At 44.8% G+C, this 26,717-nt stretch overlaps 1 protein-coding gene across 5 annotated transcripts in view; it reads left to right on the top strand.

Annotated features, from left to right (window-relative positions):
* Positions 1 to 6,128: 6,128 nt before the first annotated feature.
* KRAS (KRas proto-oncogene, GTPase) overlaps positions 6,129 to 26,717 on the top strand; it is a 44,721-nt gene continuing 24,132 nt past the window's right edge. For 2 of the 5 annotated variants that reach the window (XM_088141367.1, XM_088141365.1), the window contains exons 1-3: positions 7,456 to 7,601; positions 14,638 to 14,759; positions 24,773 to 24,951. In XM_088141367.1, coding sequence (XP_087997493.1) covers positions 7,463 to 7,601; positions 14,638 to 14,759; positions 24,773 to 24,951 — 440 coding nt within the window. In that variant the 5' untranslated portion in view covers positions 7,456 to 7,462. Of the gene's footprint in view, positions 6,240 to 7,455; positions 7,602 to 7,947; positions 8,236 to 14,637; positions 14,760 to 24,772; positions 24,952 to 26,717 lie in introns of those variants that run through there. The other 3 variants (XM_007427382.4, XM_088141366.1, XM_025166169.2) reach the window with 3 other exon arrangements.

Here is a 26,717-nt window from a genome sequence, read left to right as displayed (position 1 = left end):
GTTTTAATTTGGAATTTTTAAAGATTTTTTTTATCCCACCTTTATTATTTTTATAAATAACTCAAGGCGGTGAATATACCTAACGCTCCTTCCTCCTCCTATTTTCGCCACAACAACCACCCTGTGAGGTGAGTTGGGCTGAGAGACAGCAACTGGCTCAAGGTCCCCCAGATGGCTTCGTGCCTCAGGCAGGACTAGAACTGGTGGTTTCTCAGTTTCCAGCTCTGTGTCTTTAACCCCTATCCCATACTGGCTCTCAGTTCAATATCACCTCATCTTATATTTACGCACAGACGTTCTGGAACCTTAATGTAGCCCGTGATGCCGTTCCTATGGTTCAAGCGCTGATGTAACTGCTTTTTTCCTGTTCTTCCAAGTGCTAAGAATCAGGTAAGACACAGCCAGAACAGGGAGGCTCAAATGTAACCCAGAGAAATCCAGTTTACCAAATTCTGTTGCACATCCAGAGGACGCAACCTGGGTTTTTTCTCCCCTACGCGTGTCTTCAAATCAATGCATCAGGGACGATGTTTCATCGCATCCCGCCTAATGTTCTGGCTCTCTGAAAAGCTTGACCTGTTTGGTGACCTTTGATTTGACCTCCAACAGGCAGGGCCTTAATCCGCCTTGCTAACTGGGAGCTTATGGGCCATGGTTTCTCGACTGAGTAACTGAACTACCAGATTGTTGAGAGGGAATGAGGCAAGCGAGAGCCTCGCTGCTTGGCCCAACGCCTGGAGTCTCGCCTGTCAAAATGATGACCAACACCCAGCATGTCTTTTAAGTCAAGCTCGTAACCCAGTGACCTAGAAACCCCAGCATAAATGAGAAGAGGACACACACAGTTGACCAGGGTTGGCAGAGCCAAGGAGAGAAGACGGCCAAAGACACAGGGGAGAGGGAAGAACACGCTGCCCCACAGAATGTCTGGATTAGTTTTCCTTTCATCTCGTTCCACCCTTTCCTCTCCGTGTCCTTGAAGCTCTTCTGAATCCCTGCTTATTGCTTTCTTTCTGGCCCATTTCTGCAACAGTTGAGGTTTTCCCTCTTGAATTGGATTTGCAGTAAGAGAAATTCAGCTCAGTTTTTCTCCGTGCTCTTCCCACATCTTTATCCTTATCGGTTGGGAGTGGCCCTGGAACATTATTTAAGGGTAAATACAGCTTTCAACCTGTGGTTAAGGTGTTGGGCTAGGAGCCAGGAAAGTCAGGTTCAAATCCACCCTCAGCCATGGAAGATCTTTAGATGATGTTGAGCCAGTTGCTCTCCCTCAGTCCAACCTACCGCTGAGCTGTTTGCTCCATTTTTTTCCTTTTAAGGGCTTCTTAAAAATGTATGAATGTGTTTTGATTACAGAAAAGACAATATCTATGTTTATGCTGACTGGAAACCCCTTACAGGCTTTTTGCATGAAACAGAAAAAAATGAACTTATGGTCTATGGATCTGATGATTAGATAGGCTAAATTATTTAAAAAATGGAGTTATGCTCTAACCATAAAGCAAGAGGTAAATCTACAATTGTACTTACAACTGCTGAAAAGAAAATGGGAAGCTACTTCTTTATATCTTTTTTCTTTCTTTGCTTTTGCACTTTTAGCTCTTTCTTTGATCTGTTCTTTTTCTTACCCTATATTAGTTTCTATTAATTTTTAATCTTTTTTCTTAAAAGTTTTATCAAAATTATAGGAAAAATGTATGCATAAAATGTATATATATATATATGCCGTATGTGTGTGTGTATACACACACATACATACACACACACACACATATATATATATATGCAGTACTCTTATGTTAAGCATTCAGTGCAAATACTGGAAATAAAAAAAATGCCAAACGTCAAGGATGAGTTCTTTCCCCTTCAGTTTGGACACTTGTGATTTCATTGCAAGCATTTGGTAAACAAGCCTTATCCAATCTGGTGCTTTCCAGACATGTCAGATTATAATTGCCATTGTCCCCGACCAGCATTCCAACACATTTGAAGGTCACCAGATGGGGAAAGTCTATTCCAAACCATGCATGAGAGTTTGAAAATGGTGCATAAGGTAACTCAGCCCATTTAAAATGGAATAAAACAAGAGAGAGAAAGGGATCACATTCCCAGGGGCTGAATTTAATAAGCAAAGACAGACTGTAGTTCCTGCCTGCCGGAAGTTGCCCATCCCATTGTAAGCCACAAGCAAGCCATATTGGGGTTTAGTGCAAGGGATGAGCCCCTCCATAGTCAATCCAAAACTTTGAGGCTGAACATTTTGTCTCTGTGCAATTAACCAAGCCTCATGAGCCTCTGAAGTCTCGCCAAGCCTTGGAAGGATACCTCAGAGCATTGTGGGAAATTCAGGAGGCAGTAAGACCTGTGGAATAGGGGCTTTTGAGAACCACTGCTGACCACCAGCAAGGGTTGGCGAGCTTTGCTCCGGAAATCTCTCAAAGCTGGAATCCCTCCTTGGTGTCCCCAGAGAGCACCAGGTTTGCAGCTCCTGGGACGGCCACCGAAATGTGAAAAATTCTGCGGGGGGGGGGGGCACGGGTGGCCAAGGAAATAAGAATCTCTGATCACAGAACTGCTTTGACCAGTGGAAATGCTTATTGCAGGATGATGGTCTGTTTGGCGCCTTTTTCCTAGTGTGCCCACTGATCCGGCCCATGGCCCCCTTTTTGCAGACCTGAGCTCCTGGCCAGAATTCTGGAAAAGGATAAGCAGGTTCCAGCCCTTTTGAGGTAGACCATTCATGGAAAGTATTCTGCCAGCCCTAAAATTGGCCTCAGCTTGAAAAGTCGCTCCACCACCATGATCCCCTAAACTGGAAGCAACCCTCTTTCCTCTGTAGTGTCACCCACTCATTTTATAGACCCCAGCCCCAATTAAACTGTAGCCCCAATTATCCTACTTTGGATACATTAGGCCAGCATTGTCCAAACTTGGCCACTTTAAGATGAGTGGACTTCAACTCCCAGAATAGCTTGTGTTTTGCTATGCTTAATTAAGATGAGTGGACTTCAACTCCCAGAATAGCTTGTGTTTTGCTATGCTTAATTCAGATATTTTGCTCCTGTGACAGGTTGGGAAACCAGTAATTAAAGAGGAAGCGCTCGGAGCAAGACAGGTGCAGCCTCTGAGCCTCTTAACTAATGGAAGATCAAAATACTAGCTTCGGTCCAGGAATACAACTGCCGCCCTAAAGAAAAAATAGTGTTCTTCTCAAATCAAAGCTACTCGAGAGAAGGCTTAGTATATCAAATAGAATAAAATTTAGAAAATAGAATACAATTTTAAAAAATCTAAAAAAAAAAAGAATAAATAGTCTGATCAAGCTGAATTGTTTTACTACAGGTAGTCCCCAGTTTAAGAACACGTTCCGTTCCCAAGGTCTGTCCTTAAGTCGAATTTGTATGTAAGCCAGAACAGTATTATTGTGTAATACTGTGTAAGGAGAATTGTGTAATGAACTTGAACCATTATCTATTTAACTCGAATCACTGTGTATTTAACTTGAATTTTCCTACAATGGGCTCCGTTCTTAACTATGGGTCGTCCTTAAACTGGGCGTTCTTAACACGGGGACTACCTGTACTGCTTTAATAATAGAGAGATTTCAGAATTATTCCACAGTGTGCTTAGAAGATGGAGCTCTTTGCTACACTGATCTGTTCAGACATGTTTTAGCAGCTCAGTGAAAGATCTTGCATCAGCATTCACATAGTATGTTAAGCCTTGGCTTATAGCCAGCTTAGCCCATTTGCAAATCCCAGCTATAAACTTAGTTTACAGATTTATTGTGTGGACCCAGAAAATGGGCTCACCTGATAAAGCACATTGGGTGAATACAGTCACTCACTGTATTGCAGATAGGTCCAGGACAGTGTTTTTCAAACTTGGCAACTTTAAGATGTGTGGACGTCAACTCCCAGAATTCCCCAGCCAGCATGAAAAACACTGGCTAGTACATCTCACACACGTGCAGAGGTGGAGATGTTTGCGGCCAAGAGTTGCTTGCTATCAGAACAACCCAGCCTAGCTAGCTAGCTAGCTAGCTAAACAGGCCCAACTCATTGGTGATACCCTGAAGAAATGACTATGGTGAGGATTGGTTCATTATGAGAAGGATTAAGCACCGAAGGTGACAGCACATCATTTCAAAAGGGCAATACAGCTGTCATCGTTGAGAACTGTTAATAGTATTAGGACAAATACCAGGGAGATCTGAACAAAACATTGCAGTGTCTCCTCACCTTGTCCCAGCAATTCTGCCATTTGAAGTTCCAGATTTGCATCTAATCATTCTCTCATCTAGAGGCACCACCAACCTCCAGATGGGCTAGACTACAACTCCCATCTCCCCCCATCTAGTATGGTCTACAAGCAAGAAGAGACCACCACCCCTAAGTTACTATTTTCTTTTTCCAGGAGACTATAGTTTCTGAGCTGTTTTTTGGGGTGGAGCAGGGGATTATAACTTTTTCCTGTTTTTTTTTTGCTTCTACAGACCTTGAGGTTCACATCTGTCCTATCTCTTAGCAATCCTGCTTGGCCAACAACCTCACGGCAGAATTTGTGCAGACAGAAGGATTAAGCAATATGAAGTGTTTTTTGTGGAATAATAGCAAAAGCAAAACCGATTTCTGTTGCAAAGAAGGAAAAGGACAATAAAGAAGAGAGTGATATGGGCTGAGGATGAAAGAGAAGACTACATATTCCATTCAAGACCCATTTTGACAAACTTATTTATTTGTAGCATTTATGTGCTACTTTTCCATGCCGAGGGCCCTTTACAATAAAAATACACCTATATATACTTGAACTGGCATACCTTCTTATTCTTGTATTGTTTCTAAATTTTGCAAGCCTTAGAAAATTTCCCAGAATGGGATATAAATTCACCAACCAACTAGCCAGCCCCAACACACACCAAATATAAAATGCTGCTATATAAGAGGGTATCTTAGAATGAACAATGGGGGTATGGAAGAGGTGGAGAGCTTCTGCCTTTCAGGATCAACCATCAAAAGTCACAGATTAGCACTTGGTAGAACATCCATGAAGACCTTGGAAAAGATATTCAGATGCCAGGATGTGTCTGCACCAGAAAGATCAGAATCGTGCAGGTCATGCTATTCCCTGTGACACTCCATGGAAGCAAAAGTTGGACTTTGAAGAAGCAGGATAGGAAGGGTGTTGATGCCTTTGAACTTTGGTGTTGGAGAAGACTCTTGGGAATACCATGGACAGCCAAGAAAACAAACTGATGGATCATTGAACAAATCCACCCAGAGTTCACATTTGAGGCACAAAGGACCAAATTATCCTACTTTGGATACATTAGGCCAGTGTTGTCCAAACTTGGCCACTTTAAGATGAGTGGACTTCAACTCCCAGAATTCCCCAGCCAGCATGGCTGGCTGGGGAATTCTGGGAGTTGAAGTCCACTCATCTTAAAGTGGCCAAGTTTGGACAACACTGCATTAGGCGAAGACCTAGCTGTCTGGAGAAGGCTCTAATGCTGGCAAAGGTGGAAGAAAAGAGAAGAAGAGGTAGACCAGCAATAAGGTGGATGGATTCAGTTACAGTGGCAATGGGGCACTATCAGAAAACCTGAACAGCCAGGTTAGCAACCAATCGTTTTGGAGAAAATCCATCTATGTGGTTGTTAAAAGTCAGCTATGACTTGATGGTACATAATCAGTTAAAAAACAGTGTCTCAGGAGGGTGGTGAAGACCCTATCACTCCCTTTAAAAGTAAACCCCTAGGACACATCTTGGAAGAAACTACTCCTGAATCCAAGAAGAACTAGTTCCCAAGGAAATCTGACTCCGGCTTTATGCTCCCTCCCTAATCTTCGCGCTAACTACAACCCTATTTCCCCCTTAGAAATCAAAACACATTATGAGACTATTCCAGTTATTCTACCAGCTGGTGAGCAAAACTGATAAGTTAGAAAAGAAAAGAATGGAACCACTCCAGAATGAGATGCCAGTTCAGCAAGTGGAAGCAGCTTGCCAGAACCTGCGCATGCACACACACAAAATCAGGCACACCGGACTAACACAACTGTCAGCACCTTTTTTGTAGGTGCACAGACCAAACCTTTTGCGTCCCGCTCTTCCTCCCCTCGCCAGCCAATCAGAGGCCGCCTGGGTGCTAATTCGGAGCTTGCTGAGAACAGGGAAAGTAGCATTGCGGGAGGAGGAACGTCTGGAAGCAACCAAAGGAGGGCGGATTGGAGACCGGGGTAAGATGATGGTGGCTGGGCTGGAAACTGGGCTGAGAGGGGAAGAGGGGTTTTCTGGAGCAGGAAGAAGGGAAGCTGTGTTCTCCTGGCCCGCCTGATTTCCATTCCCATCTTTCCCCACCCATCCCAGCCTTTGGGCATGTTGGCCGAGGATGATGGGGGTTGCTTCCCCAACAGATCTCCCCGTTGGCCAGTGTTACAAGGTCTCAACTTTTTCGCTGACCGTCCGAATGCTAGAGGTGGTTGGGGCTGGGTATGCCAGAAGGCTTTACCTCGGGTGAAAAGAGCGCAGGGGCACGGCTCGTGATCCCTGCGTCTGCCGCGCAGGCTGGAAGGGCTCTTGCTTCCCCCGGGAACCGGCCGCGTCTTGCCTCCTTAATCCGCCCTCAGTTTTAACCGGCGGGACCTCCCTGAGCGGAATGGTGCAGGAGGGTCACCTGCGTGTTTCGGTTTGCTCCGGGCCGAAGGCGCTTTCGACCCAGTTGTCCCCCCCATCCGCTCTTCTGCAGGGACCTCCCATTTCCGCGCGCTGGTGGGAACACACGGCTGCTCGCTTGGTTTCGCAACATGCCCATCCTCACCTCTCGGGCCACCCGGGCACGCCTGGTGCCTTTCCCACGACCGCGTCGCTTCGGATCTTACTCAGCTCCCGCCCTTCCTCCCGCCCGCTCCCCAGGTGCAAAGTACCGCTCCAGCTTCTTATCAGGGTAGCTGATTAGCCCCGGCCCTCGCGCTGACCACCCGCTTTATTGGCCACCCTAATTCAGCCACGCTCCAGATGGCTTCCAACGCGCAAAGGAGCGCGCCGGTCCCAAGAGCCCGGCTTGCGCGTTCGTTCTGACGCGCGGGGTGAGCGCGGCTCCTTGCGGCAATTTTTGTGTCCTTCCGTGATGGCCTCCCTTGGGGGGCGGGGGGGGCAGCCAGGCTGTTGCTCCTGCGCGCTTCCAAAGTTGCGCTGCCTCGGGAGCAAGCTCCGCGGCGCGCAGCGCGCTTGCCTCTCCAAGTCGGCGGCGCCTCCCGCACTCGCCTCCTTCCCGCCGCAGCTCCCAGCCCGGGCGCGGCGCTGCGCCTCTCGCCGACGGGCGGGCGCGTTTTGCAAACCTTCCCGCCGCGGGGGGACCTCTTGCGCCAGCCCCCGGTGCCGCCTCCCTCCCCGGTCGGCCCCGCCCACCGCCGCCTCCCCCTCCCCCTCCAGCCCGTCCAATGGAAAGCCGAGGGCTTCGATGGGGCTTGCGAAAAGGGAGCGAGCGAGCGAGCCGCGCCCTCGCCCGCTCGGCGATCGGCAGCAGCAGCCCCGGCTCCGGCCATTTCAGCCCCGGAGAAGCGCAGCGGAGCGGAGCGGCGCCGGCCAGCGGGAGAGAGGCGAGTGCGCGCGATCCGGGAAATCGGGGCGGGGGGCGGCTCCTGGGGGGTCCGGCGGGCCGACTCCCCGCGCCTCGGACCGGGGGAGGGGCGCGCGCCAGCCCAGCCCAGCCCAGCCCAGCCCAGCCGCCTTGGCAAGCTTGGCTCCGCTTGGCTGCCTTTGCCCCCCTTCCTCCCGGGGGCGCCCCACGGAAAGCGCAGCCCCCTTCCTCCGGGAACTTAGGGAAAACTCGGGCAGAGCTGGGCGCCTCTGCTCCCCGCCGGGCGCCCCGCCGCCTCTGCCCGGGGCCGAGGGCGCATCAGCCACAAAGCTTTGCCCCCCCCCCCGGCGTATCCGGGGCAGGGTGTTGGGGCGAGGAGGGTCCAGCCCTCCGCGCTGCCTTTGCCGCCGCGGTCTCTGCCCCAGACCTGGCGGACGCCCCTGAACGGTGGCCCTGCCCCAGCCCATCCCTTCCACCCCGGGTCCCAGCGGCGCTTTCCAGCGCACCGGGCGCTTTGCCCCCACATCGCCGGGTCCAGCCGCCTCCGCCCCCAGCGAGAAGCTTTCGGAGGCCCTGCAGGTTTGGCCGTCGTCCTGTCGCTTCTGCCCCAGGACCTGGCGACAGCCCTTTCTCCATCGCCGCGCGAACCTCAGGTCGGGTCTTCTTCTTCTGGGGAGGTCCAGCCTGCAGAGCGGGTGGCACCCACGCTAATCCGGCCCGGGTTGGGAGGTCAGATCCTGGGGGCACCTTCTGCAAACTCCGTTTTGCCATGGCGGAAAAGTGGGGCGGAGAGGGAAAGGCGATTGAGAAATACGGCGGGGTGGCTCACGGGCAGGGTGGCATAACGAAAAGAATGCCAGGTTCTTGCTCCCCCCAACCCCCCAGGAGCATAAACAGTGAAGGAAGCAGAGCACAGGAAAAGTCAAATGCTGGGGGGGGGGTGTGTGAAGTGAAGATGGAAAGGGTTCAAACCGACGGAGGGGCGGGCGTGGGTGTGTGCCTTTCTCTTGTGGCGGCTGTCACTGCTGCCATCTGCCGTAACCAGCGCAGATGCGCGGGCTGCGTGTTGTAGGGCGCTCTGTCCACTACTGGTCAGCTGCAAACGGGAAGACCAGTCAGCTTAATTGCAGATGTGCAAAGGGCTCGTCCTGCAAGCAGTGTCGTTCCCAGGAGGTGAACTGGGGTGCCTCCTTCCTTACTCTCTTCGCGCTTAAACCAAAAACGTATTAGAAGGTTTTCTGCACAAGTTCTCAAAATGGGGCAAAACGTTTCATTTTGCTCACCGCTGTCTGAATGTGCTGGTTTGCCCAGTGGACTAACCGGTCATGAATTGAAGAACAGTTTTCTGAATGAACCCAACTGCCTGGATTTGCAAAGTATACTGGACCATAACATAACAATGTGGTTGACTTTTTGCTGTGCAGAACTAGCCAGCTGCATGTTCTGGGAGCCCACCCTCATCTTGGAGAACTTGTCAGCAGAAAGTTGCTGTCTAAACTTTCCTGAGACATTAAGTGAATTTCTCCACAGCACGGTAGCTTTCAAAAAGCACAAGGGAGGAAACTTCTCGGTGGTTCCCCACTTGGGGTGATTGAAGTGAGATTGCCTGGGATGAACATGATGCTGCACGATTCTGAAATTTGAGGACAGCCTTTCCCAAGATCTGTTGGGGGAAGTACTCCTATAATTCTCAGCCATGATGCAGCTCCAGCCTATCTGAAATGGTTCCCCTTGGGAGTTGTATTTTTTCATTTATCCTGGGTGGCCAGATTTAAAAACCACAGTGGTCTTGAGATGTAAGGGGTTTATTTTATTTTCTGTGGGATTGCTATCTGCCTTTTCTCCCCAGTTCAAGATGGCTTGCGAGGGGATCTCCCTTCATATTCTCCCCATGACAGGAGTCCTTTGTGGTGGGTTGAGCTGGGAGGGAAGGACTGGCCTAAAGTCACGCTGGGGACTTCTGTGGCTGAGCAGAGACCAGAACATGGCTTTCCAAGTTGGGTCTGACACTTCCATCAACACACTACACTGGCTCTCTGTGTTTGCTGTGGACTCACCCAACTATGTTCTGAAACAAAATTAGCTGTTCCAACCATTTAGAACTGAATATGGTAGCTTTCAAAATACATTCTGAAAACTCCTGGGGAAGTTCAGAATGACATGACGGTGGATGATAGTTGAAAATAACTTGTCTACTGCTACCCGTTTTGCTCATATGGAGTGAATCCTCTGCCAGACTCTCAGTTCAGCAGGTCAGAGTGAACCTATCAGTGTGCAACAGTGCTTGGAGTGTTTCCTGGAATATCTTCTAGAACAGTGTTTCTCAACTTTGTCAACGTTAAGATGTGTGGACTTCAACTCCCAGAATTCCATGGCTGGCTAGGGAATTCTGGAAGTTGAAGTCGACGCATCTTAAAGTTGACTAGCTTGAGAACACTGTTCACAGGCTTACTGGTCCATAGGCTGTTGAATGGTGTGAGAAAGCCCACACTCTCACGGTGGGGAAGGGGGAAAATGGAGTTTGATTTAATGAATTCAATGCACTTCATATGGTTACAATTGATTTATAATTAGATGACAACTTTGGGAAGTGAAACTCAAGTTGTGGAGCACTGAAGGCTCTGATTGTGCATCCATGTTCTAAAAATTACATTCCCCAACTTACCAGAATTTGGTAGCTGAATGCTTTTTGTCACATGCATCCATTTTTTTCTTATCCTTTTTGTTATTTTTGTTAGTGAAATTTAACAAAAATAAAACCTATACACCAGTGATGCTATTTTATTATATATATATGCGTGTGTGTGTATATGCACACATCTATATATATAGTGTATCAAAGGTCAGGCTCCGATAGGCCAGTCATAAAATGTTTCATTAATTAATTGTTCTTTCAGAAGAAACGTCACTGTACTTGGGAACGTTCAAAAGTCATGTGTCAAACGAGAAAGAAAATGACAGCCAATTCAAACAATGAATGTAATTTATATAATAAATTGCTGATGGGGCCTGACTTTTTCTGTGTGTGTGTGTGTATGTGTGTGTGTGTGAGATAAAAGTGTGTGAACTGACACTTAAGGAAAAAAGATACATATAGGATTAATATAAAGTAGTTCAGGCTTTTAACATAACATCTCAATTTATTTATATATCAAATTTGTTACCGCCCATCTTGTTGGATGACTCTGGGCGGTTTACAAAACAGTTAAAATCAAGTAAAATTACAAAATTACGTTAATAAATAGAAAATAAATAGATCCAAGAATAATTGGCAGTCAATCTAATAATCTAATATATTATTAATATATAATATTATATTATATAATTATATATATATATATAAAACTATATTATATTATATAATAATATAATAATCTAAGGTAGTCAGACAGCCCTTGAGGAGGATCTTGGGGAAAATGGATTATCTGGGCCCATTCCAGTTGGGTTTCAGGCCAAGATGTAGTATGAGACAGCCTTGGTCACACTTGTCAATGACCTTTGGTGGAGCCAGTTTGTTGGGCGAGGGCATCCTTGTGTTCCTTGATCTCTTAGCGGGTTTCGATACTATCAATCATGGTATCCTTCTGGACTACCTGGTTGGGAGTGGGGGGCACTGTGCTGTGGCGGTTCACCTCCGTCCTCAGCGGTCAGTCACCCTTCCTGTTTAACATCTGTCTGAAACCCCTGGGCGAGATCGTCCATCGGTTTGGGGTTCAGCATCATCAGTATGTGGACGGTACCCAATTGTACATCTCAACCCCAGGCTGTGTGGGTCACGTTGTCAGTGTGCTGACCCAGTGTCTGCAGTCTGCTCGGGTCTGGATGGGGAGGAACAGACTTCATCTCAATCCTGACAGGACTGAGTGGCTGTGGCTGTTTTGTGGCTGCATCCCCTCGGCTTGGGACGTTTTCACTGTTGGTCTTGCATGTGGTTGGGGTCCCCCTTCGAAACTAGTGCCCAGCTGTGGCCAGGAGGCTGATCTTGGGCACCAGTTGGGCCCTCTCCTTAATCGGGTGGCCCTTCAAGTAGTCACTCATGCCCTAGTCACCTCATGATTGGACTGTTGCAGCGTGTTTTACATGGGGCTGCCCTTGAAGACTGTCCAGAAGCTACAGCTGGCCCAAATTGCAGCAGCATAAGAAGTGCTCCTCGCTACGCCCATGTGTCATCACTGCTATGCAAGTTGCATCGGTTGCCAGTCAACCTTCGGATGTGAGTTGAGGTGCTGGTCATCACCTATGAAACCCTTCATGGCATGGGGCCTGGTTATTTGAGGGTCTGCCTGTCTGTCTCCAGCTGTTTCTACCCGTCTGGAGTCAACATGGAGAATATCCTCTGAGGTCTTCTAGAGAGGAAATAACTTTTCTAGTAGATTAGCTTAAGGTCTCCTTGAGTTGAACACAACTTTGGGTGACTTCATGGATACTTCCAGGTGTTTTTCTTGGAGATAGGACAGGAGCGATGCGCTGCCCTCTTTTTCCATTTCACAACCTAGCCCAGAGCTGAGATGGTTCTTGGAGGTCTCCCATCCAGACACCAACCAGAGCTTAGCTTCTAAGCCCTGTTAATGTCAGCGAGATGTTGCTATCTGCTGAGACTAGATTAGGCTTGGATATGACTAACCTAGTTATAATCCCACTTTACTCAAGGTTCGGTTTGGTCACATCACGGTCTGACTCAGCCTGATACCTGTAACAGTCACTTTTGTGAGGAGAATCAGTATGAATTAAAAACTCATTGTTGAAAACATTCATGGTTCAAATTCCCTTCAACTTTAATTCCCTTTAATTCCATTAAAATTATTTCACAGTTACAAGCATGAAGTACAAAGAAGAAGAAAAGTCTGTGTTTCTTTCTTTCTGCTTGTTTCATAAATCATAAACCTAGATTAAAGGTAACTCTAACAGGACTAGCAAAACATGATAACCAGTAGTAAGTAAGACAGTCCCTATTGTTTGAAATCCCAAATGTAAAAATAGCATTCTTGGTTCCAACAGATTGCAATTAAATATACCGATAAGACAGGACATTCAGTTGGCTGGGATGAAAATTAATTTCAGTTCATCACCCTCTTGATTTAATAGCAGGCTCATGTGTGTGTTTCTCTGTTTTGGTTGTAAGCTTCTCATTGTGTAAAAGTGCAGTGGTGTTCTGAAACGAGGATCTTGCACGCGGCTTGTACGTCTGCTTGGAGGAGGAATGTTATGTGAGTTAATCAAGTGTGAAAGCGTAGAGGCCTTGTGTGTTCTAGGAAATATATCATTGAATCACTTTCAATGATTATAGTGGACTTTAAAATTCTTGATTCCAGCCTGGCTTCCTTCATCTCCTGTCCATACAATCCTCAGTTAACCTCTCCTGATATCTAGGTGGATTGTAAGGTACAGACCTAAGCCTGCAATTTTCAGCGTGATACCAAGGGGCAATACAGGTTGAATAATCTTATCAATCATGTTTGATTGATTAGGAGCCTGATAGCACCTTTTCCAACCAACAAATTTTATTAAAAGGGATAAGCTTTCATGATTTATTGCAATTTTAAGGCCTTAGCAAGGGGCAGTGCCTAGCTATTATGGGCTGATTGGGAAAAGCAAAGGTAGTTAATGAAGACCCCATTTTCCCCTGCAGGCATTAGAGCCACGTGTTTGCATTGTGACTTCATTACGCAGTACTTTGGTTCTCTATTTGATTATTTTAACTGTATTTCACTTTGTTTATGGGAATTTTACATATATATAAAATACACACACACACACACACTTGTGTACTCGGTTTGATAGCTGCCTAGAGTTATGTATTCAAGATGCACAGCACTATACATTTTTTAATTAAATAAATACTGGGATGGGAGACCACTTGGAACGGCCAGTGTTACAGGTTAAACTGCTAGACTGGAAAGTTTAAAAAAAATTCTGGAAGATAGTGGCACCTACTTTTCCACTGTTCCCAGGAAAACTACATGCAACAAACAGGACATAAGAACATCTGTAACTTTAAATTTTAATTAAATTAAATCCAATCTAGTCCCCCCCCCCCCCCCCGGCTTGCCCGTGTTGTTCTCAGAGACTTGTGGATTTTTTTGCACGAAGGCAGAAAGGGCCCTGGGTCAAAAAACAGCACCCTCTTGCTTTACAGATGCTGAACGCAGCTTTTACCATTTCTTGAGGTACCTGATTACAACTTACTAAGAAATCTGTAACTTGTTAATCGAGCAAACTGTTTGGGTTTTGTGTGTGTGCCTTTAGTTGGTCTTTGACTCCTTGCGACTGCCTAGACTAGTCCCTGCAGTTTTCTTGGTAAGGTTTTTTGGAAGTGGTTTGCCCTTGCCTCCTTCTTAGGGCTGAGAGAGAGGGACTGGCCCAAGGTCCCTCAGCTGGCTTCATGCCTAAGGCAGGACTAGAACTCACAGTCTCCCAGTTCCTAGCCTGGTGCCTTAAGCACTACACCAAAGTGGCTGTTCAATTGATATGGGTTTTAGATTTGCAAAAATGGGAGACTACCAGGTGTAGAACTTTTGGGCCACTGGACCCAGGGCTGTGTACTCATTAAGAGGAACAGCTGTTGTCCAAAACAATATTTTTGGGGAGGGGTTTATCAGTTATTTTGGCTACCTGGAATCTCGCTGTTGGAAAGCCTTTGAATTTTCATTTCTGCCAGCTGGTTTTAGTGCAGCACCACCACAAATGGGCCATAGCATCTCTATTCTGGGCATTGCTATTCATATCTGTAATTCAACGTGGGTGTTGTCACCTGTGCAAGACCTAGAAATCAGACTGAGAATTTGCAGGGAATGGGGCCTGTTCTGTAGAAGCTTTGTATGATTGGAAGCTAGATGTTACTAACTATTTTGTCTGATTATTCTTTTTATTCTGATAACAAGGGAGATACTTCAGGTGGTCTAAGGACTTGGTTATATATCTCCATCCTTTGTCGACACTTTACTCCCCTGGATTCATACAGCTAGGTAGAGACGGAGTGGTTTAATACTGGACTTATTTTTTGTAATTTTTTATATGTTGCATTTATTTTGGTATTTTTATTGGATCTTCCCTAGGCCTTCAGAAGATGACGGAATACAAGCTCGTAGTCGTTGGTGCTGGTGGTGTGGGCAAGAGCGCGTTGACGATTCAGCTCATTCAGAACCATTTTGTAGATGAATACGATCCTACAATAGAGGTAAATAGCCTCCTGCCAAAAATGTGTTGAGGTTCTATATCTAGAAATGGAAGCTGATATTCCACATTTCAAGCATTCTAGCACTGTGGTATCAAGCTGATACCAACACCACAGTGCTAGAACGCTGCATGGGCTTTATAGACTAAAGTCAATGAGTGGCTGTGAGAGTTATTTTGGTGAGTGGTGTTGAATAATTTATAGCCCATACTTTCTAGCTCAGTCCCTGTTGCATTCATGCTGTCCCTCCCAACAACACTCCACCAATAAAATAAAAATACACAGTCAGATCTTCTTTGCTTGGGTTTGCAGTAAACCGTCACTCCCACAATGATAGAAATTGGAGAAAAGTGAAACATGGATCCTATAGGATACAGCGAAGGACAGAAACTTCTGGCTTGTGGTGTCTGCTTCTGTTTGATCAATATTGGATTTTCTTCTCTGTTTTACTGGCTTCTTGGGGATTGCAAGCCTCAGAAGCAGTTACTAACCTAAATCATTCAGGAATAATAATCTAGAGCCTTTTCATGTGGACAGCGTGGGGGGAGATACAGATATACATACACATTGCTAGGGTAGCCATTTTGGCAGAAGGGGGCTGTTCAAGGCGCAGATTTTGGGGCAGATCAGAAGTTTCCAGGTGAGCCACTACAAGCATCCGATCTACACTTGCTGCTTGTTCAGCCTGAATACCAGAATGTCATATTTTTTCAACTTCTCATCAAACAATCTTCTGTGAGGTTGAGAAACACTGCTCTGTCCTTAGCAATGGGGAAGGTTTTGGGGGTGTATTTCTCTCTGTCCTCTTGAAGTGATGACAGCAGTAGCTTCTTTGCACCCTCCGCTTGCTTTCAACAGCCCCTTCCTTCTAGTATCATATTCTCAGCAAATGTAAGATGTCTATCCCTCAGTTCTTCCTTTCAGATCCACCTGGTGTGTGACTTTGCACAATAAAAACAAGTTGCAGAATTTTTGCAATTTTAGTGCAGGAGAGATGAATTTCTGGTCAGAAATGTCATGTGGACAGAATGCTGGTTCAGCATGGAGAAGATCTATGTTCAGGTTCTCTATTCTTGAAACACAGATTTAGTGTACTCTGTGAATCTAGTCATTGGGTTGAATAAATCCTTGTTTATGGCTTAGTGAGTTACGTGACCTAGCCAACTTGATTTATTCCACAAACCATGATTAAACAGACATGACGTAGCACAGTTGTGAGCCTAGCCACTGACTGTCAGTCTGACCCAGTCTAACAGTGTTTCTCAGCCTTGGCAACTTTAAGATGTGTGGACTTCAACTCAGAATTTTCCAGCCAGTTGAAGTCTACACATCTTAAAGTGTTGGCTGGGGAATTCTGGGTGTTGAAGTCCACACGTCTTTGTTGGCTGGGGAATTCTGGGTGTTGAAGTCCACACATCTTTGTCGGCTGGGGAATTCTGGGTGTTGAAGTCCACACATCTTTGTCGGCTGGGGAATTCTGGGCATTGAAGTCCACACATCCTAAAGTTGCTAAAGTTGAGAAACAATGCCCACTCATCCTCCAAGAAAGGTAGAATAGAAATTATTTGCCAGTATGCTCCTTCTGATGCAATCATTAAAAACATTTAAAAGGAGTACCAGCAAAGTACTTTAAAGAACTTTAGCTTTAAAACTGAAAGCTGATGTAAGGATTAATTACTGTATTACCCTTAAACAAAGAAAGTTGTTAATAGTGCATAGAAAGGCAGCAGAAGAAAAAGGTATCCTCTAAATTGTGAAAACACACTGTCAGGCAGCTATGTTTTTAAGAGCTCATTAATTAAAGGAACAAGCACTCAACTTTGAAGGGAAAAAGATTCCTTTATTCAAATCTACTGCTGTATACAACGTTGTCTTATAAATAGCCATTTATTCTATTTCTGTTCTGCTTTGATCGGCTGTGTTTTAGATCCTGCCTTTCTGTGAACAGAATGCTCAAGACATTAGTTACATATATAAAAAATACAGAAATACAAAAGAAGAAGAAAAACCCCTGAAACCAGATTAAAATATTTAAATACTGAAATGATTAGTATTTAAAGGCCTGTCTCAAAAGGTTTGGCACAGAGAAAATTTTCATGTAACACTGTTCTGTAACATGGAACGAGTTCAACATGTCCTTGTGTCAGTGGTAGTGTCTAGTCCAGGGTTTCTCCACCTTGGCAACTTTAAGATGTGTGGACTTCAAGTCCCAGAATTCTGGCTGTCTAGACAGGTTGGAGCAGGAAAGGTGGTCCTTCCAAATTCCAATTCTAACCCTAACCCTAACACCTAAATTGTACCCAGTTAGCAGTTGGTAGTCAGCGTAACCCAGGCATCATATCATCCTGGTACTGTGTGTTGGTTCTCAGCCCAACAGCTATGTTTTCCACTAATTGAAGTTTCCAGATAGTCTTCAGAAGTAGCCCTATGTAGAATGCATTGCAGTAGTCAAGTCATGACATCACAACTGTTTTGACGCTTGACAGATATAGTAATGCAAATAAATAGAGACCTAAGCTGTGCTGTGAAGTCAGACCCACCTAGTCCCAGTAACCAGGTCAAATAGTACAGGCTAGGTCTTCAGTGAACCCTAATTGCTTGGTTGGTATATAGCAGCTGAGAACGTGGAGGTTCCATAGCTGGCTGTCATAGCTTACAACTCATCACGAACCTATCCCACATTTTAAAAATGAGTTGTCATTGTGGTATTGTAAACCAGTGAGTTCATCAGCTGATTCTATGAGGGATTGCAGTGAAGTTACAAAGTTTGTTCCCCAGCTGGTGCATGTTTGCCTTGTGATAAAAAAAAAAAAAAAAAAGTCAGGACTGCTATTAACTCCCTTTATCTGATACTAGAAATTTTATGATCTTCCAAAGAGCCTTGAGCTAGAGGTTGGCACAATGCAAACTAGATCATTTAAACATCATATGATTTTCAACCAGATCTTTCCTTCCTCACTTTCACGACATGAGGGATGAGTACGAGAGTCTGTATTAGCTTAGCAAATAAATGAACTAAGAAAATGATGCTTGGCTCCAGATTAAGAGCCTTTTTGCCCAAGATCCCATGTTAAATTCTTACCTTGTTCATGCTTGTATCCCATAGCTGTTTCAGAGGGGTCACGATGACCTTTGTAGGAACTGTCTTCACAACAACCATGTCAAATAGATGAATGTTAAAAATCAGTAAGTCACTCAGGGATATCTAGATACAACCACATTTCAAGTTTGGCAGATAGAATCCCATTGGGTTGGTTAGGATGCTGTGCTAAATTGTAATGCAGTCTGTTTGGTTCCAGCTTAGTGTGTTGTGTGAACCCAATCACTGTGACCTAATCATTAGAGCTTAGAGCAAACCATGGTTTACCCTGATGTATGAACTGGCCATTTGATCTTGAAAAATCAGGGACTAATTGAAAATAAGCAGATGTGTTCATTGATAAGAACAAATGTATTTGTTACATGTTGAATGCTTTTAGAACCTACTTCTTTGAGTAAATCCCAGCCCAAATCCTTCCAAAGAATCTACTCCTTTTTGGAATCATACCACACCTATTGAAATACACTGTGTATTTCATTCCAGGTTTGAAATGCTAGATGAATTTCACTTTTCTTTCTCCAATCTAGTGAATTCTGCTCTGCCTGAGAATTTTTGGAGTTCTTCCAGCTAATTTGAGGACCAGGGGGTTGGGGGGTCCCTTGTTTAAATGATCTAATGGTGGATTGAAGGAACCATGCTTGCAGCACTGGAGCTGTGCTCTAGACTTGCACATTAAGTTATCTCTTATCAAGTAGTTAGTCCTTCCTTGTTTTCCTAAGGTTTTCCCTAATTAGAGTTTTCCATTGGTTTGGTTCATGTACTATATTAAACTTGCTTTCATTAACCTTAACGTTTGAATAAACTGCCATCTCTGTAACATAGAGATTAGATTTGTATGTAATATAATTGCTCTGATTTGTGTTCAGTGTGTCCTGTGTACCCTGCTATTGGGCCTTGTGAAGTTTGATTGATTATGGGCCATCAAGTCACTGTTGACTCTTAGCCACCACATAGATAGATTTTCTCCATCACAATCTGTCCATAACTTGGTCTTTCAAGTCTTCTAATGGTGCACCCATGGCCATTGTAACTGAGTCCATCCATCTTGCTGCTGATCATCCTCTTCTTCTCTTTCCTTTCATCTTTCCCACCATTTTTCCCACCATCCCATCTTTCAGAGAGCTAGGTCTTTGCATAATGTTTCTGAAGTAGGATAATTTGAGCCTGGTCATTTGTGCTTCTAGTGAGAATCCTGTGTTGATTTGTTTGATGATCCATTTGTTTGTTTCCTTGGCTGTCCTCGGTATTCTCCAACACCGTATTTCGAAAGCATCAATATCTTTCTGTCCTGCTTCTTCAAAGTCCAGCTTTCGCTTCCATAGAGTGTGGGGTTGTAAAGCCTGTATATAATTTGCTGTCATGCAAATACAGCCAATTGTGGACTGTGCAATAACGTGTGGTTAAACACATCTTAACTTTTAAACCACCGAGAGTCCTTAGGGGTTCAGTGGTCTATAAATGTGAATAATAGTAATAATAATGCTTGCTGTGTAAAGCAGGCTGTTCAGCAATAATCAGGATATATAAACCATACTTGTACAACATTCTAAGCCAAAAGCAAATATATCAAATTTTGACTTACAACAATGTGTGAACCAAGCTTTTAGACCCAAATTGGACAAACTTTAGTTTAGTTTTAATCTTTAAACATTGGTTTTTATGAGTTGTTTCTGACCATGGTTTTGAATTATACAGGAGGCAGAGGACAGTCCTCAGCAGGGTCTAAAATTTAAGGGGACGTCTCCTACTAAGCTATGTTTATTTCTTGAAAAAGCTTGCACTTGGCTGAATTCACCATTGTGTGCTAAACCACAACCATTAGATTCATACAACCTGGTAACCCAGAGCAAATCAACTCACAGTGGTTTAAAGTCTTGTGAGTAGCCAGTCTGAGTAAAATCCCTGGGGGGATCTTTCAGAGGTACCATTTGGCTGTAACCATGATAATAACCCTTCTGCTAGCTTTCCACCTCTCTCCACCTTCCAAAAATGCTGCTCTCCTGGTCAAGTGAAGTGGCCTGACTAAAGTTAATCAGGGCGGGAGCCTTGCCCTGCCCTCTTTATGTCCCTTCATAAAACCATGGAAAGTAAATGTTAATATTGCTCTGAACTCAGTGCCCTGCTCACAGAGGGCGTGTAAACCAAGCTGATATCATCAGATACAAATGCAGATTTTGTTTCTGTTACTGGATCTTGAGTGAGTTACTTTGCAGTTGTGTGGTTTCTTAGAAGCTCTGGAAGAAGCATGTAGGTTGACCACACTTCCGGCTGGTAATTGGGGTGAGCATCAAGGCCCATGCTGTACTTCATGGGGGTAGTCAGTGCTAGACCAAGGAAGCAGGCTGAAGTATAATTGAACTCAGGGAGCAGGCATTGGATGACTCTACAAAGAAGCCTTCCTTAAGTTGGGCATTCTCCAGATGTGCTGATTTCAAGTCCCAGGACTTAGTGATGGCCATGATAGCTGGGGAATTCTGGGAATTAACGTCCATGCACTTGGAGGATGCTCAAGAGTAGCACAGTGGGAGAGAGACAGATAGGATTCAAGAGATGCAGTCCATCCCAAAGTTGTCCTGCAGGAGTCTTGAAGAGAACTAGGACTTCCATTAATTTTAATACGCAGATGCATTGGAAAGTTGTATCCTATCTAAATGAGCATTGCAGAGCCGCTCATTGTATTTTCTGACTCTAAAACCAAGATATCTCAGGCAAGGAAATAATCTCCATGGCATATGTTTAAGTTTTCAGTTGAATCCTGGCTTACCTAGAGGCTGATTTCACAATTAAAGACCAACCAGCTGCCAACACATAACCTACAAAGCTTGGTTACTTTGTTTAACCTTGGTTATTTTTCGGTGTTTGAGTATATTGCTAGTAATGCTTTTAACTGATGTTTTACGTATTTATATATATTTATGTTTTTTAATGTTTGTTGTGAGTCGCCCAGAGTTTCCCCATTGGGGGGAGATGGGTGGTTGAAAAATTTAATAAATAAATAAATACATATTATTCAAACATTTACTTAGTTTGTGAGTCAGTGTATTGTGCAAACGGAGCTAATTTGGTAAATTAGTTAAATGTTTTGTGTGACCCCCAGTAAAGACTGTCAGAGTTCCTCCCCCTTCCCCCCTCAAATAGAAATAGAAGGAAAATAGAATAAGGACAAATTATGGATAGGAATAGATGGAAATAGAATTTAATAGACTGCCACTGGTGCTGAAGAGGCAAGCTTTGCTTTTGTTAATGTAATGGTATGTGAGAATGACCTTGGGAGATGGGGGGAAGAAATGCTGCCTAGGGAACACTCAGATAAGAGGTGGGGGAACCCCACAGCTGCATAACGGATATAGAAAGAAACTCAGAAAGGAACCTCCCCTAACTTATCAGGCTGCAAAAAGAGACGGTGGGACATTTGTACTTTCAGTCTTGCAAGTTCTGTTACTGTAGCTTTACGGTAAAGTAGAATTAGCTCATCTTGTTGTGTTTCCTGTCTGGTTTACCTGGGAAGGCTGACAGTTAAAGACTGAGTATGTTTCTAAAACAGCTTTTGGAAGGTGGGTTTAGCATGTGCAAACCTGTCTGGTTGAAAAAAGAGATAGTAATGTATCCGGATGCAGATGAAGGAAGGTGTTCCTGTGGTTGCTGTTGGTTAAAACAGCCATCTCCTTCCAGAGGAATTACTACGTTTCTCAGACGGGAGTGTGGCTTGTCCCTTAAGTGGGTGAGATCAACAAGGCTTCCTTGTTGCATTTCTGAAGATGGATTCATTCCAGCAGGGTGCTGAGGTGTCTGTCCCTGGGTGAGGTCAGGGGAGCAAAGGATGAAAACAGCATTGCATCATCACGGTACAAAGTTTGTTCTGTGCATTCAGACATCTCTGGCATGTATGAAAGAGGAAAGTCCATGAGGTGTCAAAGTTTGGTCTGTTCTGCCCTGGTCCTGCGGTGGAGAGAGATGTTGGGGAATCCGGGTTGAAGTAGCTTGTTGTGGCTTTGGGGAGTTTCTTTTGCCCACCATGTTCCTGGCACTGGCTTTGGGATAGACCAGATCACTTTGAGAGTTATTTCCACCAGTATGATTCTGTGACCAGAGCAAAGAGTGCCAAGCTGTGCCCAGGAAGGCTAAAAGAGCGCCATGACCTGTTGCTGGAAGGCTAAAACCCGCCCAGAGTCACCTTCTGGGGGAGATGGGTGGCATATAAATTTAATAATAAATAAAGAACAGTAAAACAATACCAGGCCATCCAGATACCCAATAATACATATCCCAGCCAGGACTGGCACCGCAGACTACTATATATAAAGAAGCAGCAAACTTCACTCCCCCATGCACTGATGATGTTACCTAGCCTGGTTACAAAACGTCTTCAGGAAGACAACCAAGTTCAGAGAAGACCAAGAACCCAACAGGCCACCCAAATGCCCAGGAATCCATAGAGATAAAAATAGTGTAGAAAAGGACAAGCAAAATGATGAAAGATTTGGAGCATCCTTTCCAATGATCACAGCATCTTCATGTTCAAAGCCCCACCCCTTTTTACACATGTTGTGATGCTGTAAAAAGGGGCGGGGCTTCATTTACACAGTCGTAGCTGCCATCTTGATTTTGTTACCCTCTCCCCCCTGCCCCGTCCCCCACATACACTGCAGGCACCCTTGCCAGCACTCCCCACCTAGTTTAGATATATGGGGAGGATATGCAGAATTATTGCCGTTCTCAGAGTCCTCACCCAGGCTGATTGGGGATCATGGGAGATGCAGTTCCCGGTGTATTGAGACTGCCAGGTTGGGGAAGTCTGGGTTACCGTGTTTTGGAGGAGGGGGCTTTTAATTTAGAAAGGAAGTATCTTGATGGGGGTGGGAAGGCTTGATTGAACTTTAAAACTGTGCATGGCGCAGAGGGAGGGAATATCTTTTTCTCCCCTCCCGTAACACTGATCTCAGTATCACCCAGTGACATTGATTGACAGTAGATTCACCACTACAAGAGGGATGATGGCCCCTAGTTCATACTTTTCCTTATCCCAACTATGGGGGCCAAACCATTGGGTCCTATCTGCTTGTTGGCTTTGGACAACATTTGTCCCATTACAAGTGCCAGATGTGACCGTCCTGCTCAGCAGCATCTTTGCAGCTGATGTTCCTCGAGAAAACCCGGGGTGTATTTGTGTCTCCTTGTCCTTATTTTCCATTCTTAAATGATCCTTCCAAGAATGCTCGGGCTGCACTGTTTTTGTCTCTTTCTGCCTCTTCCTGCGTGCTTGCAAACATCACAGGGTGAGGAATATAGCTGCAGACGGGGGAATTTTCTAAGTGAAGCCCCTGAGGTCAGACCCACGAAACACACACAGAGTTCTCGTAGGTGTGTTGCGGGTAAGAAGCCTTGGAAAGCTTGGCGGGGCTGTTGTGATCTGTTTGCTCCCTCCTTTTATATAATCCCTGCTCTGTTCCAGTTATATAAGCAAAATGCTTTCCGAGCGAAGAAAACACCATTTAAAACGCTGCCTCTTGTTCAGCCTTTGAGGCAACTGTGGGAAAATCAGTGGCCGGAGAATCGTCAGGGCTACGGGGTTTGGAATTCAAATATGGATTAAGCAAATTAAGGGCCCAGAGGAAAGGGGCTAACGACACTCCACTGTACCCTTGGGCGAAGAAAATGAAATTAGATCTGAAGAGGGTGCCCTGCTTTTTTCAGCCTCTGGCCTGAGCAGGCACATGATGAGAACAGCTGCAGAATCGGTTTTCTCTGCAAAATGATTCTTTTCCTGTCTACTTGACCCAGTTTTTATCTCTTCTGAATAGAGAACTGGAACTTGTGTTGGCAGGCTCAGGAATAGCATCCAGTGACGTGCCCTCCAACAGCTGGCAAAGGGCATGGTTGGTAATGCACGAGTTGGGTGAATTTGTTAAAACATCTGCATGAACTTCCCCAGCTTCAGCTTCTCACCGGAGTGCGAAAATGGAGTCAGTATGAAGGGGGGGAAATGGATCACATCAGGAAGAGAGGCAGAGTGGCGAAGGTGCCGGACCAGGAGTGGGGAGACCCTGGTTCTAGCCCCCCTTCAGCCCCAGACGTTCCCTGGGTGACTTTGGACCAGTCCTTCTCTCTCAGCCCAGCCCACCTCCCATGACTGCGACTTTGAGAAAAATAGGAGGAAGAGTTAGGCCTGCTGCCTTGAGCTCCCAAATGAAAGGCAGGATATGGATGGTTTTTATATGTTTGTATATTGGTTTTTTAACTTGTTTTTACTGAATTGGTTTTTTTCCCCTTGTGAGCCACCCAGTGTTGCTTAGGCGAGACGGGTGGCCCTACAAATGGAAATCGTAATTATAAATCTAACATATAAATAAATCAACATGGAATCTTAAGCGCACTCTCTTGAGTTTTTCATGCTGGCCATGCGCGTGTCTGAACTTTCAAGATCTGCTCCTAGTTTAGCCGAGGCAGGTGTTTCTGTTTCTCCGTGTGGCGTCCAGGCAGATGTTGTTTCCGTGATTATTTATTAGGGCTTCAACAGCGGAATTTTGTGTGTGTTGCATGCAGGCCTGGGCTCAGTACGATGGGCAAGTCAGTCCGCTATTGCTTCTTCCATAAATTCTGGTTTTTAAAAATAAGTGGTGTACTCCGTGATCATTCTCAGGCTACAGGTAGATCTAAAGTGAAAGGGGTGGGTGGGTAGGGGAAATTAGAGCCACGCTGGTTGAATAACTGTTAGTTGCCCACTTCCAGAAAAGCAGTCCCAACTCCAGCAGTGCAGAGTAGCCTTCCAAAGATGCCAAGGCTGCAACTCCCAGAATCCCCTCCCTGGCTTCATAGAGAATTCCCAGCACATCGAGAGGGCGCCATGTTGGATGAAGGTTCCTAGGCTTGGCTCCAATAGCTGGACATTATATTTTTCCCCTCTTCCTTTTCTCAGGATTCATACAGGAAGCAAGTGGTCATCGATGGCGAAACCTGCCTCCTGGACATTCTGGACACAGCTGGCCAAGAAGAATACAGTGCAATGCGTGATCAGTACATGAGGACAGGCGAAGGGTTTCTGTGTGTATTTGCCATAAACAACACCAAATCGTTTGAAGATATTCACCATTACAGGTAAGCTTGATACGATCAATGCATCGTGGTTGATACTTCTCTGATTCTGCAGGAGAAATGATGGGACTTGGAGTGACTTTCACTAAAGACGGATCTGTGCACGTAGCAGAATGAAATAGACCCACCAGGCCTGAGATGGGGTGAGGGGAAGGAATGATGGTGCCCCTCTGGGCTGCAGATGGCAAATACCTTTTAAAAAAAATTTCTTTAATGTCTTCCACTTTTAACTGTCCTCCATACTTGGCATCCAAGATCAAAATGTAGTGCATCTTTACATATTCATTTATCTTAAAAAAATACAATCCAGTCATGCGTGGTGCTATGTATTATATAAAGAAACATCAAATAATTATAAAAATGAAATACGAGTAAAACAAACTCAGTTTCTTTGGTAACTCAGACAGGGAGAATAGTTGTTGTCGGGTGTTGGTGAATGCTGGCGTGTCATCCAAAATGTCATGGCGTGTCATCTTTGACACGCATGTCATAGGTTTGCCATCACTGATATAGAGCATAGTATATAGGTAATTGTAATAGAGTAATAGAGCCAGTTTGGTGTAGTGGTTAAGACATCAGGCTAGAAACCGGGAGACTGTGAGTTCTAGTCCTGCCTTAGGCACAAAGCCAGCTGGGAGACTTTAAGCCAGTCACTTTCCCTCCACCCGAGGAAGGAGGCAATGGCAACCCACTTCTGAAAAACCTTGCCAAGAAAACTTCAGGGACTTGTCCAGCAGTCTCCGAGAATCAGACACAATTGAATGGATAAAAAAAAATAGAGTAATATATAATAGGATAAACATGATCATAATAATAGCAATTGAAGAGTAATAGTACATTGTAATAGTAATTATCAATAGTAATGGTATAGCAATAGCAATAGAAGAGAATGTAGGAAGCATTCACATACCACTTTTTATATGTTTGTTTTTACAAAATAAAACATCTCCCCAATCCTTATAGGGAGGTATAAAGAAACCCCCTGTCCAGGGTCCAATGCTGTTGAGTGTCTTTTGAGTCTGGGTCAGTCCAGTGGAGCATGGTTTTTTAAAAAAAGGCAAGATTATTCAGAAATACCCTGATCGGGAAGTGGAATTCCAAGCTAATTAAGTATAGCATTAAGTTGGAGGAAGGATTGGACTTGAAGACTTAAATATCCCCTTCCAATTTCATGACTCTAAAATGATTGCAAAATAAATCTGGAACTTTATAATACAATCTGTCAAGATTTGGAACTATTCTAGGCAGGTAAAAGTGCAAAAATAAACCATCTACTGAGATGGTACAATGGAGATGGTACAATAAGTGTGTGTGTGTGTGTGTGTGTGTGTGTGTGTACATATAAAAATTAAATCGGCAATGTCTATTAATGCAGGCTCTGACAACTGAAAGTACAAATGATCTGGAAGCTCTAGTAGTAAATGTCAAGAAGCCTAGTGAGAAAATGGGGTGACAATTAAATATGAAGAAAACCCAACTCATGGCAGAGAATCTGAAGGACCAGGTCATTGTTCTGGAGAACATTCTTCTATGTGGTTGCTAAAAGTCAACACTGACTTGACAGCACGTAATTCAGCTAATGATAATAGGCACAGCAACCAGCCTTAAAATGTGCGAAGAAGATACTGAAGGGATGGGTAACATTTGCCTTTTAAGATCAGCTGTCAACAGAAGAGGAGAAAGTAGTCAGAAAATATGCTGCAGACTAGCATTTGGTAGCACAGTCTGGTAGAAGGCCTTGGAAAAAATATTCACATGCTGTGATGTGT

Source organism: Python bivittatus, unplaced genomic scaffold, assembly GCF_059951505.1.
Source record: "Python bivittatus isolate LINGU-HERP-01145 unplaced genomic scaffold, Pbiv_v1 ctg000330_np1212, whole genome shotgun sequence".
NCBI classification, from domain to species: domain Eukaryota; kingdom Metazoa; phylum Chordata; class Lepidosauria; order Squamata; family Pythonidae; genus Python; species Python bivittatus.
This window is presented reverse-complemented; position numbering and strand designations above follow the sequence as displayed.